Raw genomic sequence first — 16067 nt, 5'->3', positions numbered from 1 at the left:
GTTTATCTCGGGACACCGGGAGGAAACCACACCGGAGGAAAATTTATTTACAGTGACTCGCATTAATATTCGGACGCGATATTGTCGGAAGAATTATTGCTCCTTTTTATTGTTCACGATAGTATTATTGAATCTATTGTTTTCCCATATAATAAAGCGCTTCTTAACCCTAAAAAGATAACCATATGACAACGTACGTAAAAGATAACCATACGCTTCAGAGGCGCATGCTTTTCTAAGGCGTCAATTTTATACTAACAATGGATATTTATTTAAGTTAATCTAGTCATTTTAAAGGTTTGGCATTATTGTAAAAATAAAATGCATTTATATTATATTTTTTTATATTTTAAGTAATTTTAAAGTTAAATCACTAGACCTCTATGAAAAATTAACAAAAATCAACAGTCTTCGCAGGCGCCTCTGCGACGTAGGTTATCTTTCTCGGGTTAAAGTAAGTCCAGCGTATAACGGATCGATTTCTATTTGTGAATAACGCCTAAGTCTTCCTTTTTTTGGTGACAAATCCAAAGTTAGAAATTCATCTTTTTCATCCAAAGTTAGTTTATAAAACATTTTATAGCCATCTGCTGGCGGGTCTGGAGGCAGCCGCCACATCACTATAATATAATTTACGAAACTGCACTATTCTTTCGCACTTATAAAAATAAGTCCAGTGATCGCAACTTTTTTTAAAATACTGAAAATAATTCAAAACAATACTTCGCACACACTTATCACACGTTTCTATTTCTTTTACACTAAGCCCCGCAATTAATTTCCCGAGTACAGCGACTTGCGCCACTTTCAAAATAAACATGTTCGTTATACCGTTAATTAGCAAAACTTCTCTCGAACAAATCTCAATAGTTCTCAACTTACTGATTGCAAATTTTTTCAAAATGAAAAGATACCGCTCAATTGTAATTAGCGTTACCATTAACTCGATTTTCTTGAAAAAGTGACTTATGCCACTTTCAAAATAAACGGCTCAAATGTTACTTTATCTCGAAACACCGTTCGATGCGACGACGGATGAAATTTATAACGCGGTAATTGAAGCTGCCACTATTTTCACGGATTATCCCCGATAATAAGCGTTTCGTTCAACGATCGCGGCATAGATTAAGCGTCAAGAGATACGGGCGCGGGCCGCGAAAGGCGGAGGCCGGAGCTGGAAACCAATTCCGGGCAACGAAGACGATCCTTTCCCGTGTATCGTTATCTCGCGGGCCATTATTCCACGAGTTATCGCCGCTAGTTTGATTTATCGTCTCTCGGAACGCCAAGAAACTTGGCCGAGTCGCCGACGCGTTTCTTCGAGACAGTTGTATCGCTTGAAACGACACCGATATCGTGCGACGAACGGGAGAATTAGGCAGCGAAGATTATCCGCTATTCCGGGACCAAAGAAGTTAGCGCGATCGCGCGCGCGCGCGCGAGAGAGAGAGGCGCGCCAAAAATTTGGGGAAACGGAGAAGAAACGCGGGGGAGACGAGCGATCGCGGGCAAGATACAAATTACATTTAAATAGAAGTCGAGGAACGCACGGCATCCGCAATTTAAACCGAAAGAGAGACGGGCCGGAGCGAGAGGGGGGGTAAAACGGGGAGAAACGGTAGCACGGAAAAGGACCGGAAATGGAGAATCACGGGATACAACGATGATCTCTTTCTCGAATTTTGTTTGCTCGTTAGTTCTCGCGAAACTGATTAACACGTTCCGTGCCGAGCTTTTTTTACTCGAATCTTCACACTTTGATATTTTACTAAAACTTGATGTATTACGTGCAATTATTCATTCTCGTACACATAACAACGTAACAAAAACTTATCAACGCCCATTCTTGCGGTGGAAATTGATTCTTCGGTTCTAAATTTCTTGTAAACAATTTTTTCAGTTAACTAAGTAAACATGCAAGCGTGTACCATCGATGGTACACGTGGCACGGAACGTGTTAAGAAAGGAGATCGGTCGATCGCGAGAGGAAAAAGGCGATCGAGCACGAGAGAGACCTTTCGACCCGACGATCGTATCTTCTCTATCGTCGATGATAGGTCGACGATGGAGTGCCGGATGACCGATGCCGCGTATAATCACAGCTTTCGATCTGGAACGGGCGAGGGTAGTTTTTGGCGGCAATACAAGGGGGGGTCGGGGCTCGAAGACGGTCCGAGGGTTGGCGCAACCGAAACCGACGCTGGCTGGCCGGGGCGGAGGGATGCGGTATTTAGCAAGCCGGCAGGGGGTCCCTGGAGTAATACAGGGGCGGCGTGGACGCCACGCGTCGCCCGTTATTGCCTTCTACACGCACGATGGAGAACGTAGAACGCGCCACCAGCAACCTCCTCTAGCAACCCTCGCCACCCTCGCCGTCCTCGGCCGCCGCCACCGTCGGATTCCTGCGATCCACCGCCCGTCGGATCCCGCTTTTTCAATCGGTCCCGAGCTCCGGTCGCGTGCACAATTTTCTAGATTATCTCTCGATGCGTAACAATTGGACTTTTACACGCGTTGGCGAGCGGCCGGCAGCAGGTGGCGAGAGCTCCGAGGAATTAATAATAATCGTCCGTCCGATGTGAAATCTGCGCGAGACCGAGGAGCCTCGGACCGAGACAACACTCGTGTTGTCCCCGGTGTCCGGGACGCTAGAACCGTCTAGGCGCCCTCGGGATTCCGACGGGCAACGAAAAAAAAAAAAAAACAAAAAGAAGAAGAGGAGACCGGTCCTCGAGAAATAAAAATCTCTCGCAGGAGATCGGAGTGGCCGATAAGCCAGCCTAAGAGGAAAACGTTGAAGACAATCGAGCAACCTGTAAACCGATATCCTTCGGCTACACCGATCCGTGCACGCGCGGGGAACGTAGGGGGCTCTCTCGTCTTCGAGATGACACACGCTCGTTTGTAGGCGAAGGGCCGCGGATCGTTTCTGATTGGACGGGACAGCCGCTACACGGTGGTTGAACTTGAACGGCGACGAACAGCTAAGGTATAAGGTTGCCGGATCGCTCGGCGGTTAAAGTGATGTTAACTGCTTCGACAGAGGTTAGAGACGGGCAAAACTTTTATCTAGATCGAAAACTCTCGGACAACCGTGCCGAACGTTTTACCTGTTCTCCTCCCCCTCCCCTCCCCCCTGAATCCATCGGCACGAAGATGCTCGCGAAACGAAATCGTGGCACGGCGCGGCGCGGCGGCGCACTTTGAATCCGTGAAATATAGCTTGCGAGTTCCCTTCGACTTGGCAGGGCTCTTTTTGAAACCAGATTCCGAACAATATGTAATATTGTTAATATAATATATTATATATAATAATATATAATATAATATAATATAATACAATATAATATAATATAATATCACATAATATAATATAATATAATATAATATAATATAATATAATATAATATAATATAATATAATATAATATAATATAATATAATATAATATAATATAATATAATATAATATAATATAATATAATATAATATAATATAATATAATATAATATAATATAATATAATATAATATAATATAATATAATATAATATAATATAATATAATATAATATAATATAATATAATATAATATAATATAATATAATATAATATAATATAATATAATATAATACAATATAATACAATATAATATAATATAATATAATATAATATATTATATCTATAAATTATATTACATATAATAAAATATATTATATATATTACATATATTAATGTAATATAATATAAAATATAATATGCGGTACCACGAGCGAGAAATATCGATTTTTTGGGCGCCCGGGTCCGATCGCCCTAACGAAAGGGCGCATGGCTTCGCCGATAGTATCGCTCGGACACTTGACCTCGCCGAAGCGAGCGATGCGTCAACGATGGCATCGATGTTGTCTCAAAAGCGGGCCAGAAAAAATGTGGCATCGTATCGTTTTACGCGAGCAACGAATACGATACGTACGCGACGCAGCCCTCGCCTCGAAGTTTAATTAATTACCAATTAATTGGTGAACGGAATAAAGAGCGTCGCGTCGCGTCGCGTCGCGCGGACCGCTTCCGGGGCGGGACGAAGATTCGCCGGCATAAGGAATTAATTCCATAAGAGCATCGTGTCCGGCAGGGGAGGGCGACGGTTCGGTGATTAAAAGGGACGTCGGCTCGCGCTGAAGAAAAAGACTTCAGCGGAGGCTGAAGGATCGGCTATGGAAATGGAGGCAAAAAGGAGGGAAGGAGACGGGTAAGGGGGCGGGCCGCGGGATAAAGGAAGAAAGAAAGCGGAGCGAAGGAAGAGGAACGGAAGAAACGTTGGACGAAGGGGATGAAAAAGGGTGAGAGTTAGTGGCGGTTCGGTGAGAAATACATAATGCAGTAGCCGGACGTCTCCGGCACCGGCTCCGGCTCCGGCACCCTCCCTCTCCCTTCCTTCGATCCACCCCTCCTCCCCTTCTCCCGTACCTTGGCCCTGCGTCTAGGACCGCAAGAAGGGCTGCCCTGCACCGCTCGACTCCGCTCGGCTCGGCTCCGCGCCGCTCCGCGCCGCGCCGCTTTGCGAGAGAGGACACGGAGGAGGCCGAAGAGAAGAGGGGCTGTGCTCGTGGCACCAGCCACGACCAAGGAGGGGTTGGTAACGCGAGAGGACGAAGGGGTGCATTGATTTACGCGGCCAGGGCAAGGCGAGGGTGTCTCCAAGGCGGACGTGCAGGGGCCAACAATTCACTCGCCTCGGGTTCTACCAGCCATCCATTACTTTGGCTCTTCCACGGCCCGAGATCCGCCACCCTTTCCAACCCCGTCTTCTTTCTTTCCCGGCATTGTTGCGGTTACTTACCGGGTGTATCGGGAACTGTAACGACGTCCCGCTCGCGAGGACACGTCTTGTCGCGTCGCCGACGATCCGACCGCCGATATCGCGGGACGCTCGGATCGCCGACGGGCCGAACTGTTTTCCCAGGCAAGTTACGAACAATTAAGAGCTCGCCGTCGGAAATGGTCCGGTCCGTGACCAGGGTGCTAACACAGCCGGGCTATCCGTTCGAACGTTCGTCCCGTTTGCACCAGCGCGTGGAAACGGCGCAGAAACAGAAGCGTGCAAACGCATCCCTGAGATCGTTCATTCATGGCGGCAGACTATTAATTACAGGGACACGCTCGGCCACCACGGGAAATCGTGTTACCCCCGATTCAACTCCCTTGCGGCGCCCGTGATTTTCCACCCCAGGGTCCGAGAGCGGTGGCGGGATGCGGGGGAGGAAGCTACGCCGGTGTAGATGTCGCGTGGTCACTGCTGATGAGAGCGTTAGCGGTATCGTGTCGACATCGAAACCCGTCGTTTCGGCAACGCTCCCGGCAACCCTTTCGACCCTCCCCCGTCTGCCTAAAATGCCTCAATTTACAAGATTTCATTGGCTCGATCGAACCACCCCTCTCGAAAACACCGATGGACTATATACTCGCTATTTGCATCGCGTTTCTCCGTGTTTAGTTCGATTTGTTTTAATGCGATAGAAAATTCGCAAAGAGAACCTCGAATGTTGCCGAGTACACAAATACCGGCCGTGATTTCGGAGTTTTCATTGGGGTTGAGACATCAACGTCAACTCCCGGAAAGAACGATCGCGGTCAGGCTGCCCTGTACAACGAATGTAATCTCGTTTGCCAGTGGTTCTCTCTTCGCGAGTCGAAGTCACCGCGAGTTTGATCTGTTGGCATATACAACGATACTCTCTCTCACACACACGTGCATACATAGGAGCAATAAATACAGGTACAAGCACGAGCTTCGTAAATGCAGGTACAAGCCCGGTCTTCTCGGGGAAACACGTATGCATTAGGACTCTCGTTTACCTGGAATTTACCTAAAGGAATAGTGGAGAGGGCAGCCTAATTGCGTCTAAAGAACTTAGTATAAAAGGACTGCACGTTCCAGTGTGAGACACTTCCCGCAGAACTACAGAGGCGTTCATCAGCCTAGAAGACGATCAGTCGGACAGTATCTCCGCGACTTCGCATACAGTTACTCTTCTTCGCATAAAGTACATTTTATATCCGCTTTATTATATATATTTGCTATATTATTTTGCTTTTCTTCAATATATATTATATATATTTGCTTTTATTATATATAGTTGCTGTATTATTTTGCTTCTCTTTAATATATATCATATATATTTGCTTTTATTATATATAGTTGCTATATTATTTTGCTTCTCTTTAATATATATCATATATATTTGCTTTTATTATATATAGTTGCTATATTATTTTGCTTCTCTTTAATATATATCATATATATTTGCTTTTATTATATATATTTGCTATATTATTTTGCTTTTCTTCAATATATATCATATATATTTGCTTTTATTATATATAGTTGCTATATTATTTTGCTTCTCTTTAATATATATCATATATATTTGCTTTTATTATATATAGTTGCTATATTATTTTGCTTCTCTTTAATATATATCATATATATTTGCTTTTTTAATCACTGTATTATATTTGTATTGCACTATTAGCAAATAAACAATTACAAATTCCAACATGATCGGGATCGCTGCTAGATTCTTCGAAGAACATCGACGTTGGATAATTTAACCGTTTGAGTCCCAGCGGGGGTATTGAAAAAATACTGTCGAAGAATCCCGAACAACGCAATCGCGCTTTCTCTAAACGAATACGAAAAGACCCAAGCAGCGCGACAGCGCTTCTTTCATTTGATGTCGAGAAATACCAAGCGGCGCGATAATATTATATTATAATATTAATATAATATATAATAATAGTATATTAATAAATAATAATAATATAGTATACATTAATAGTATAATAATAAATAATAATAAGTAATAAATTAATAATATATTAATAATATATATATATATAATATTAATATTATATAAATTAAAAATTTGTATTTTCTAATGTATCGCTGCATTATTATACATAGTATTGCTGCGAATTCCACCATTTCTCTCGCGTCGCGGCATTTTATTTACAATAAAGAATATTGTAAAACACAATTCGATACAATTACAATTCAGATCTTTCAGAAGTGGGATGTTGATCGTTCGACGGTCCGATCTCGACTCTTCGATTGTCCGTTGGTAACACTCCTCCGTGGCAACCCCTATCTTCTATTATTCTTTAAGGAGTTGTTCACAACAGGGCAGTTTCACATTACAGCGACTTGATTTTGACAAGTCGCCGTAACAGTATTGTTCTACCTATTGTAAATTGTACTATTCACGTTAAAAGGAGCTGCGCGATGTGATTTATCGACTTGCTTCAGTAAATCCGAGCGCGCATCGACGATCGGCAACGCACCCTCGGTTGTCCACAATGTTCGAAATCTGCTGGGTTTTCTCGACGTAAAATCTCAACAGCGCGATCGCGCTGCTTCGGACTCGAACGGTCAATGGAAAAAAATGCAACGTTTCCCATTCAATGATCTGGAATTCTATAACTTTCGTTTACCAAAATCGTTTCGGTATCTTTCGAACGAGATTTGTTGCTACGAACGAAACGTGTTACTTCTACCCTTCCGGATTATCCGTACGCGGTCCGACAACCGCGAAGCACTTTCGGAAGAATGAGGAACGATGCTCTGTGTGGTTAATGAATCCGAAAAATTAGATTGGTACTTCTACGGGGATTTGGAACGGCGGCGAGCCGTTCGGCGAGTGTGCCGAAGGGAGAAGAGGGGACGCGCCGAAATTGAAGCGCGCGCGCGCGCGACAGTTTTCACGGTATACGGGGCCCGGCATTGAGAATCGGCCGAGAACCACTGATAGTATTCCGGAATCAGTGGTGCGAGTAAACCAATAACGCGTCCGCCACGCCGAGTGCCAGATTCAAATCCGACCGGGGACTGGCATTCGACGACGAAACGGATAGCGAAAGCCTCGCAGGACATTTCGGATCCGATGCCACGTCCTGGCAGCCGTTCCGGGTTTGTCAAATCATTGTCCGTTCGATTGTTCGCGCAGTCCACAAAACCACTGGATATTTCCCTTTTACAAACTAATTGGATGTTTCGCGTTTATAGGAACGTTATCTATATCGTTGTTAACCCTGAGCACTCCGAACCATTCTGGACGTTGGCTACCAGCTACTCAGCGCCGCTTTTCGGCAGAAACGGGCATTTACAGGCCCTCGTATTATTTAGTATGGTTTTGGAACTGACTAACATATTATAATGATATTGGACTTATATGAATTTGGCTGAAACCGAGAAATTTGCAAAAAATCAATATTTTATTGTTTATAATTTTGTTATTGTTTGTTTTATAATTTTGTTTTGTCGTTGTAATCGCTATCTATGCGAACTCTTTCTCTCGTCGCCTTGTTGCTTGGACGATATCGCTGTCACTGCTATCAAAACGATAGACTAACTGTAGAAGAAAACCTTCTGCAGTTAGTCTTTCTAACATATCTGTATGAACGTCTATCTGGAGCTCATCTTCGCTACTACTTGTCTCATGAGACTCATTCGTGTTTGAACGTTTTGCCATTGTTCTAATAAAAACTATGAATAAATACATAGGTTGAAAATTTCTAATTGTTATTACCAACTCGCAAGATGAAATTTACCAAAAAAACTTTTACCAAACAATTTATTTACCAAGAGAAGAATCACTTTTCCGATTTTCCCACTCGTTAGATCTATCTATACCGCTCGACGCTTCGAACCAGACCGAGTTCAGCTTTGAAAATCTTTTCCTCCAGATTTTATGATTATAAATCTCACTGTACAGTGCGTGATATGTTCGCATACCGATCTTTCTTCTACAAACTTGCCTTATCGCTCTTTTCAAGTGGCGCCATTGAAGTGCTCGGACCGTCGTGAGCACGCCTCTCACGTTCTCGTCAAAAGCCGCTGACATTTCTTGTATATATCTTAGTAATTTTACTATATTTTGATTCGATTTCTTGTGCCATTTCGAGAGAAAACTTCAGGGAAACATGCGTGTCTGAAAAAGTTGCGCCGAAATAACTCAATTCCCCGTAATCACTAATAAACTTTAATGTCTCACGAGAGGGGACATCCGTGTAATACGTCCGGATTTAATTGTCCGGAAAGTTTGTGCCGATTTTCGGTAGGTAGCGTGAGAGACCTGACCGAATATATCACAACTATTGTAAACAAATGACATGTGTACATATTCTAAAAGAGATAACTTCAGCCATATTTGGAAAAAAGTTTGCTTACGATTCGTTAATTTTTATCAGTTTTGTACGCCTTAGAATATGGTGGCAAATAAAGTGCATTATAGGCATTTAATGCTTTTATTTTTCCGAAAGGGCAAAAATGCCACACAAGTGGCAAATAAGATATGCGCTGTTTATGGCGAGGATGCTGTAGCCGAAAGAACTGTGCGGAAGTGGTTTGCTCGGTTTCAAGCTGGAAATTTCGACCTTGAAGATCAAGAACGCCCGGGTAGGCCGTCCACCACAGACGAAGATATGATTAGAACAGAAATCGAGAATGACCCACGCTCGACATTACGTCAATTAGCAGGAATGCTGAATAAATCAAAATCAACCATCCACGATCATACTGTGAAGCTTGGCTCCAATATTTAAACGAGCTGCGTTTTAAGTTCCCTAAAAAATCGGCACGAACTTTCCGGACAACCCAATAGAATTACGATGTCCCACGAGAGGGGACAGCGGAGTGCAAAGGGTTAAACATCGAGGACAGCGTTACAGCCGAAAGATCGAGCGGAAGAAAGATTGGGAAAAAGAATCGAGCTGTGCCGAATTCGAATGAAAAATCGAATCGAGACGCACAATTTATGCGGGCCTGCTATTCGCGACGGGCTTCGACGAGCGTATTCGACGCGCTGAAATTGATTAGCGAACGATATCAAATTGTTGACTACCTTCGGAGGAATGATTCGCAGCGTAGCGCCGCGCCGCGCTTATTCCCGCATCTTTCGCTTCGAGCACGAAGCAAGAAGCAAGCTGCCTCTCTCTCGGGATATTCAAGGATATTCCAGCCGTTTTACGGGGTGTACGAAGCGTATCCAATTTGATGGCATTACAATAACGGGGGTAATGTCTGAGAATAATGAAATTTCCCTCAATCACCGCGACCCGCCTGGAATACGTTCGTTCCTCCTTTCCGTTTCTACCTTTCGCCTTCCCTTTCTCGTGCCTTCCCTCCCATCGCGACGTCGTCCTCTCGGGCTGTGCGAGCCCAGAACCTTCGACACGCCGAGGACACCGAGAGAGGATACCCGGCCAGAGAGGGAAATCTATAACCGTTCGAACGACAGCGACGCTTTTCGAATCGATTTCATTCCCGCGGACAGTATTTCCCTTTTACCGAATAACACGGACAGAGGAGAGAGATTCGATTTTTCATCCGAAATGCTCGATAGCTGTTTTTCGAAAACGAGTTTCGGGTTCTGTCGCGGGCCGGGAGAATCGGAATTGCCGGCGAAAAGAATGACGAAATCACGGGAAATCACGGGAAATCACGGGAAATCGTTCCCGGGGGCCGAGCGACTAAAAATATCGCTGGTGTTGCAAACACCGTGCAAGAAAAATTGCTTTCCCCCGTGATTTTCCTTTTATTTCTCGGTTCGGTCGATCTGCTACCTCGCCCCGCCCCGCGATCCCACCCCCATCCCCGGCCGGCCGAAACCCCTTCCACGACGACGTCGACGCAATAATTCTCGGGCGAACTGTACATAATGGAATATTACACGGGCCATTAAAGAAACGTTAATCTTACCCACAACAAGTTCAGAAGCGCTTACAGGATGTTCAAACGCGGCCGGGATTATACTTTGTGCACCGGCTTTGATCCTCCTTCGCCCCGGAGGCTCTTCCGACCCTGGGCGCGTCCGTGCAATTTGTTAAACCGTTAAATTCCGCGATCGTCTCGGCCCGTGCCGGAAAATCGCGTTCTTACGTCGCGTCGGAAGCTACCCTGCGCCCATTCGCATTAATTCGCTTCAATCTCGTTGCTCCCGTCTCCGTTCGTTTTCTTTCTTTTTTTCTTTTTCTCGTTTTTTCTTTTTTGTTCTACTCCAAATCGAAAACCGGTCCCGGATTACACTTTGAACCGGTCTGAACGCTTCGGATTCGGAAATTATTACAAGATGCGAAGGCGGCCGAGAAATTAATCGGACTAATTTAATCCGTCGGGTAGAGTCTCGCGGATACGAATAATATTCGTTTGTCTTTTATCTCTTCCTTTTTATATTGTTTCATCGATGTTTAATCCTTAATTGGTGCACACACTTGCCGACAAAAGTTAAGAAACAACGTAATATCGTTTGATACATTTAGATAAATTCTCTATCTTCTATGATACACACACACACACACACACAGGTTGGAACTAAAAATATTAGGTCTACCGGAAAATTCTGTCCGTTCGAGAAATGAAAGGAAACAATTATTATTATATAATTACAATTATTATAACAATCTTGAGCTTTATTCAGTAATTTTCTCGAAACATATTTTTGGAGATATTTTAATAAGCAAACTTGTTAGCTTTTCTGTTGTTCCCACTGTAACAGCAATTTATTTTATTCAACTTCTAATAATTGTGTAATTAAATGAACGATTTAAATTTTCTGGGTAAAAATTGACACAGCCATAGCCACGCAAGGGTAGAAACGCGGGATTTATTAGGTCTACCGGAAAGTTCTGCCTGTTTGAGAAATGAAAGGAAATAATAGATTTTTCATAAATTTAGTAATATTTATATTGTACAATATAATTTACGTCGTTACTTATGACCTCTTGCCAGCGTGATGGCAATTTGTGAGCAACATTTTTCAAAAATATATGTCTCAAATGAATATGCGCATATCTATTGAAATTTGCAATGACATTATCAGACAGAACTTTCCGGTAGACCTAATAACAAAATGAGATAGCATCTTATACATCAACGATCAATGAGTTTTTTCTCAAACATACTTGTACGAGAGCCATAATTAAATCGAATCGAAGAAATAAGACAAAAGCTGCGCGACACAAGTTAAGAAACATACATCGCTTAAGTTATATAATCACTTTTAATGAAAAACAGCGACGTGTCAATGTCTGTAGTTTTCATATCAGTCTAATAACATGTTGCATAACCCTTGGATTCAAGGACTGCATTGCATCTGCGTAGCATAGATTCGATTAATCGAACACAAAACTCGGTCGGTATTTCCGACCATATTTTCGTGATTGTTTCCATTAATTCTGCTTTATTGTTAAAAGAGTGACTTATCGCCAAAATTATAAAACGATTCGATGAATATGGAACTGTTAAAACGGCACCACGAACTGGCAGACCGCGAAAAACAGATGAAAAACTAGATCGTCGAATCGCAAGACTTTCTAAGTCGAATCCATTTTACACTGCTTCTGAAATTAAAAATCAACTGTGTCTGGAAAACATTAGTAACGGGACGATTAACCGGCGTTTAGATGAAAATAATCTTTTTTCACGCAAAGCATGCAAGAAACCACTTGTGTCGAAGAAAAATAGAGCAGCTCGATTGGGGTTTGCTAGAGAACACCTTAATCGGACTGCTATCGAGTGGTCTAAAATTTTATGGAGCAACGAGAGTACGTTAAACTTGTTTGGAAACGACTCTAAAAATAATGTGCGACGCCCTACTGGACAACGATTTCACGTTGAATACCTAAAACCGACGGTAAAATTTGGTGGCGGCAATGTAACGGTGCGGGGTTGTTTCTCGCGTAACGACTCTGGTCCATCAGTACAAATAAAAGAAACAATGGATAGAATTGTGTATCGTGACATCTTACAAAATCATATGCTGTCATTTGCCAATGAAAAAATGTCATCAGGGTGGTTATATCAACGCGTTAACGACCATAAACATTCTTCCAAGTTGGTTAAGACGTTTCTTGCAGAACAAAATATTAATGTAATCAAGTGGCCAAGTCAAACCCCGGACTTGAACCCAATTGAATATCTATGGGATTACATTGGACGTCAGTTTGGAAGTCACTCTTTTAACAATAAAGCAGAATTAATGTAAATAATCGCGAAAATATGGTCAGAAATACCGACTGAATTTTGTGTTCGATTAATTATGGCTCTTGTACAAGTATGTTTAAAAAAAAACTCATCGATGTATGGGATGCTATCTCATTATGCTATTTTTAGTTCCAACCTATGTATCATAGAAGATAGAGAATATACCGAAATGTAGCTCGAGCGACTCGAGCACCGTCCGCTCCACTCGATCTTCTAGAAAATATGTAATTTTCTATCGCGACACAGCGGTCGCGTTTGCAAGGATCGTTCTATCAATTAAGGGTTAAACATCGAGACGGATAGAGACACGCGATAAATGCGAATCTGATACGTTAGTTTGTACCAGAGCATCGTCGAGAACAAAAGAAAGGTTCTAATTGCTGTAGTTAAGAGAGTTCGATCGTACAGCAAGAGGTTAATTAATTAATCGGCGGTCTTTGGTTGTTGTCGCGTACCGCGTCGCGTTGGTTTGGAAGAAGTAATTTTTGAAGAGCGTGTGACATTTTTAATTCCGTTCGATCGCTCGGGAGAGTCTCCGAAGCAATCTTTCGGATGGCCCTGTTATTCGCGTCGGAGACAGTTAACTTCCGACGGTTTCCCTCGCGACGATAAAAATGCTCCGGGCCCGTCGTCATCCCTTTCTTTCGGAATTTCTGTCGAAGCATCTGCAGGAGGGTGGTGTACGTACACCTCGAACCCATTACGAAGGCGCGAGGGAAAGAAAGAGGGAAAGAAAGAGGCGAAGGGTCGAAGGAGGGCGGCACGGCGAAAGGAAGAGAGAAACAGAGAAAGAGAGTGAGAGAGAGCGAGAGAGAGAGAGAGAGAGGCGGGAAAGGAGAGACGGAGAAGGACAGTGAGAGAGGGAAAGAGGAAAAGAGAATTTAGCGACCCTCTTTCGCTTTTTACCCTGAGCAAGTCGAGAGCCCCTTAGCCACCGTTTATTGGACGCATGCAAATATCCATGGCAACGAGGGACCACCATGAGAACCAGCCCCGTCGCCGTGAACTCTGAACGTATTAGTGGGTGGAGTGTAGGTCTCCGGGAGATCGAAGGAAAAGGGAGATGTCAGGAAATTTCCTTTTGATCCGTGCGTTATTCCGTCCACCCTTGGCAATTTCTTAATTGATTCTTTTGTTCGCGATACGCTCCGCACTTTCGGCCTCCGAAAGTTTCCTGCTTAAAACTTCAAGCTCCCGAAAGACGCTCGAACCTTTCCCCGAATGCTGCCGCGATATTCGCCAACTCCAGCTCATATTTTTTGTGCTCCGACGCGATTCCCGATACGGAAGAGCGAGCTTCGGCTCGATCCGCGATCCGCGAATTCGAAGAAACTTTCCGGTTGTTCGTAGCGTCGCGAAAATAGATCCAGCTCGTCGCGACAGAACCCTAAATCTCCGTCGCCTTCGCGGCAAAGCGGTAACAGCGATACGTAGACGCGTCGCAACCGCCTCGCGGAAAACCGATTTCCATCCCCCAGGACCCTCCGTGGTCCGTGTAAACGTGTTTCTGTTTTGTCAGCGGAGGAGAAAGCCCCTGATAACACGCCTGCGCGTCCCCCCGTCCTCCACCCTCCGAAACTCGGGGTTCGTTACTCGTGTGTCTTGCGACACGCTTTATAAACTGCCGTCCTTGTTACGACGGGACCAGCCATTAAACAACTCGGACGCTGCCCTTTTTACCGTTTTGCTCGATGGCGTGTCCATTTACTCGAGCCATTTACCGCTCGTCACGACGGTGAACGCGGGACGCGGGGCGCGGTGACGCGTTCGCGGATCATTTTCGTGGATGAAATTTTAGCTGAGACAACCGGGGTACTTACGCTGGGAATGTTGTCGTTGGTGCAGACACCCTCCTGAAGCAAACGATCTCTAATCTCCCACGCGAAGATGGATGGACACTCGCTCTTGTAGAGGGAAATCTTGCTTACGACTTCCGCCGTTGCCACGCGCGGTTTGCTACCACCGATCGCTCTGGGCCTGATGGATCCGGTCTCGTAGTACCTGCAACAATAATATTTTGCAGTACAATACGGTAGATGGAATCCTTACTGACCCGATACTTGAGCCGTTTATTTTGACAGTGGCATAAGTCACTTTTTCAAAAAACAATCGAGTTAATGGTAACGCTAATTACAATCGAACGGTATCTTTTCATTTTTTAAAAATTTGCGATCAATAAGTTGGGAACTATTGAGATTTGTTCGAGAGAAGTTTTGCTAATTAACGGTATAACAAACGTGTTTATTTTGAAAGTGGCGCAAGTCGCTGTACTCGGGAAATTAATTGCGGGGCTTAGTGTAAAAGGAATAGAAACGTGTGATAAGTGTGTGGGAAGTATTGTTTTGAATTATTTTCAGTATTTTTAAAAAAGTTGCGATCACTGGACTTGTTTTTATAAGTGCGAAAGAATAGTGCAGTTTCGTAAATTATATTATAGTGATGTGGCGGCTGCCTCCAGACCCGCCAGCAGATGGCTATAAAATGTTTTACAAACTAACTTTAGATGAAAAAGATGAATTTCTAACTTTGGATTTGTCACCAAAAAAAGGAAGACTTAGGCGTTATTCGCAAATAGAAATCGATCCGTTATACGCTGGATCTCGTCCTGTTTCTTCAGCAAAATACAAAGACACGATGGACTTGCTTAATTATATACCCCCAATATACCACAGTTATTTGAAAAATTTGAAACAAAACACGATTTCCGAGGACTTAATCACTCCTATCGATGACGAAAATTTAATTGAACCGATGTATTTTCATATAAATTACTTATACTTATGTTTCAAAATGTACTAGTTATTTTTGTATTTTATGAATATTAAAATAAAAAGTACTTAAATCAAACCTTTATATTAAATATGTTCATGGTATAAATTATTATTATATATGTAATTTATTCAACGATTTTAGTAAATCACTGTCCTTTCAAAATATCACTTCGGTAAAATACGTCGGACAAAATTAATATTTGTCAGTCATTTTTCTAAACTATTTATTTTGAAAGTGGCTTAAGTCACTTTACCGTAATGA

The 16067-nt window shown here is 43.2% G+C and overlaps 1 protein-coding gene across 3 annotated transcripts in view; it reads right to left on the bottom strand.

The window, feature by feature from the left end:
* The window catches only part of LOC117227230 (paired box protein Pax-6), a 128127-nt gene that overhangs the window by 68916 nt on the left and 43144 nt on the right, over positions 1-16067 (bottom strand). For all 3 annotated transcript variants that reach the window (XM_076522894.1, XM_076522896.1, XM_033482310.2), the window contains exon 4: positions 14855-15035. In XM_076522894.1, the coding sequence (XP_076379009.1) occupies positions 14855-15035 (181 nt within the window). The remainder of the gene's footprint in view (positions 1-14854; positions 15036-16067) is intronic.

The sequence above is a fragment of the Megalopta genalis genome, chromosome 6, assembly GCF_051020955.1.
Source record: "Megalopta genalis isolate 19385.01 chromosome 6, iyMegGena1_principal, whole genome shotgun sequence".
Lineage (NCBI taxonomy): Eukaryota > Metazoa > Arthropoda > Insecta > Hymenoptera > Halictidae > Megalopta > Megalopta genalis.
The sequence above is the reverse complement of the archived record's forward strand: the minus strand, read 5'-3'. Positions and strand labels throughout refer to the sequence as shown.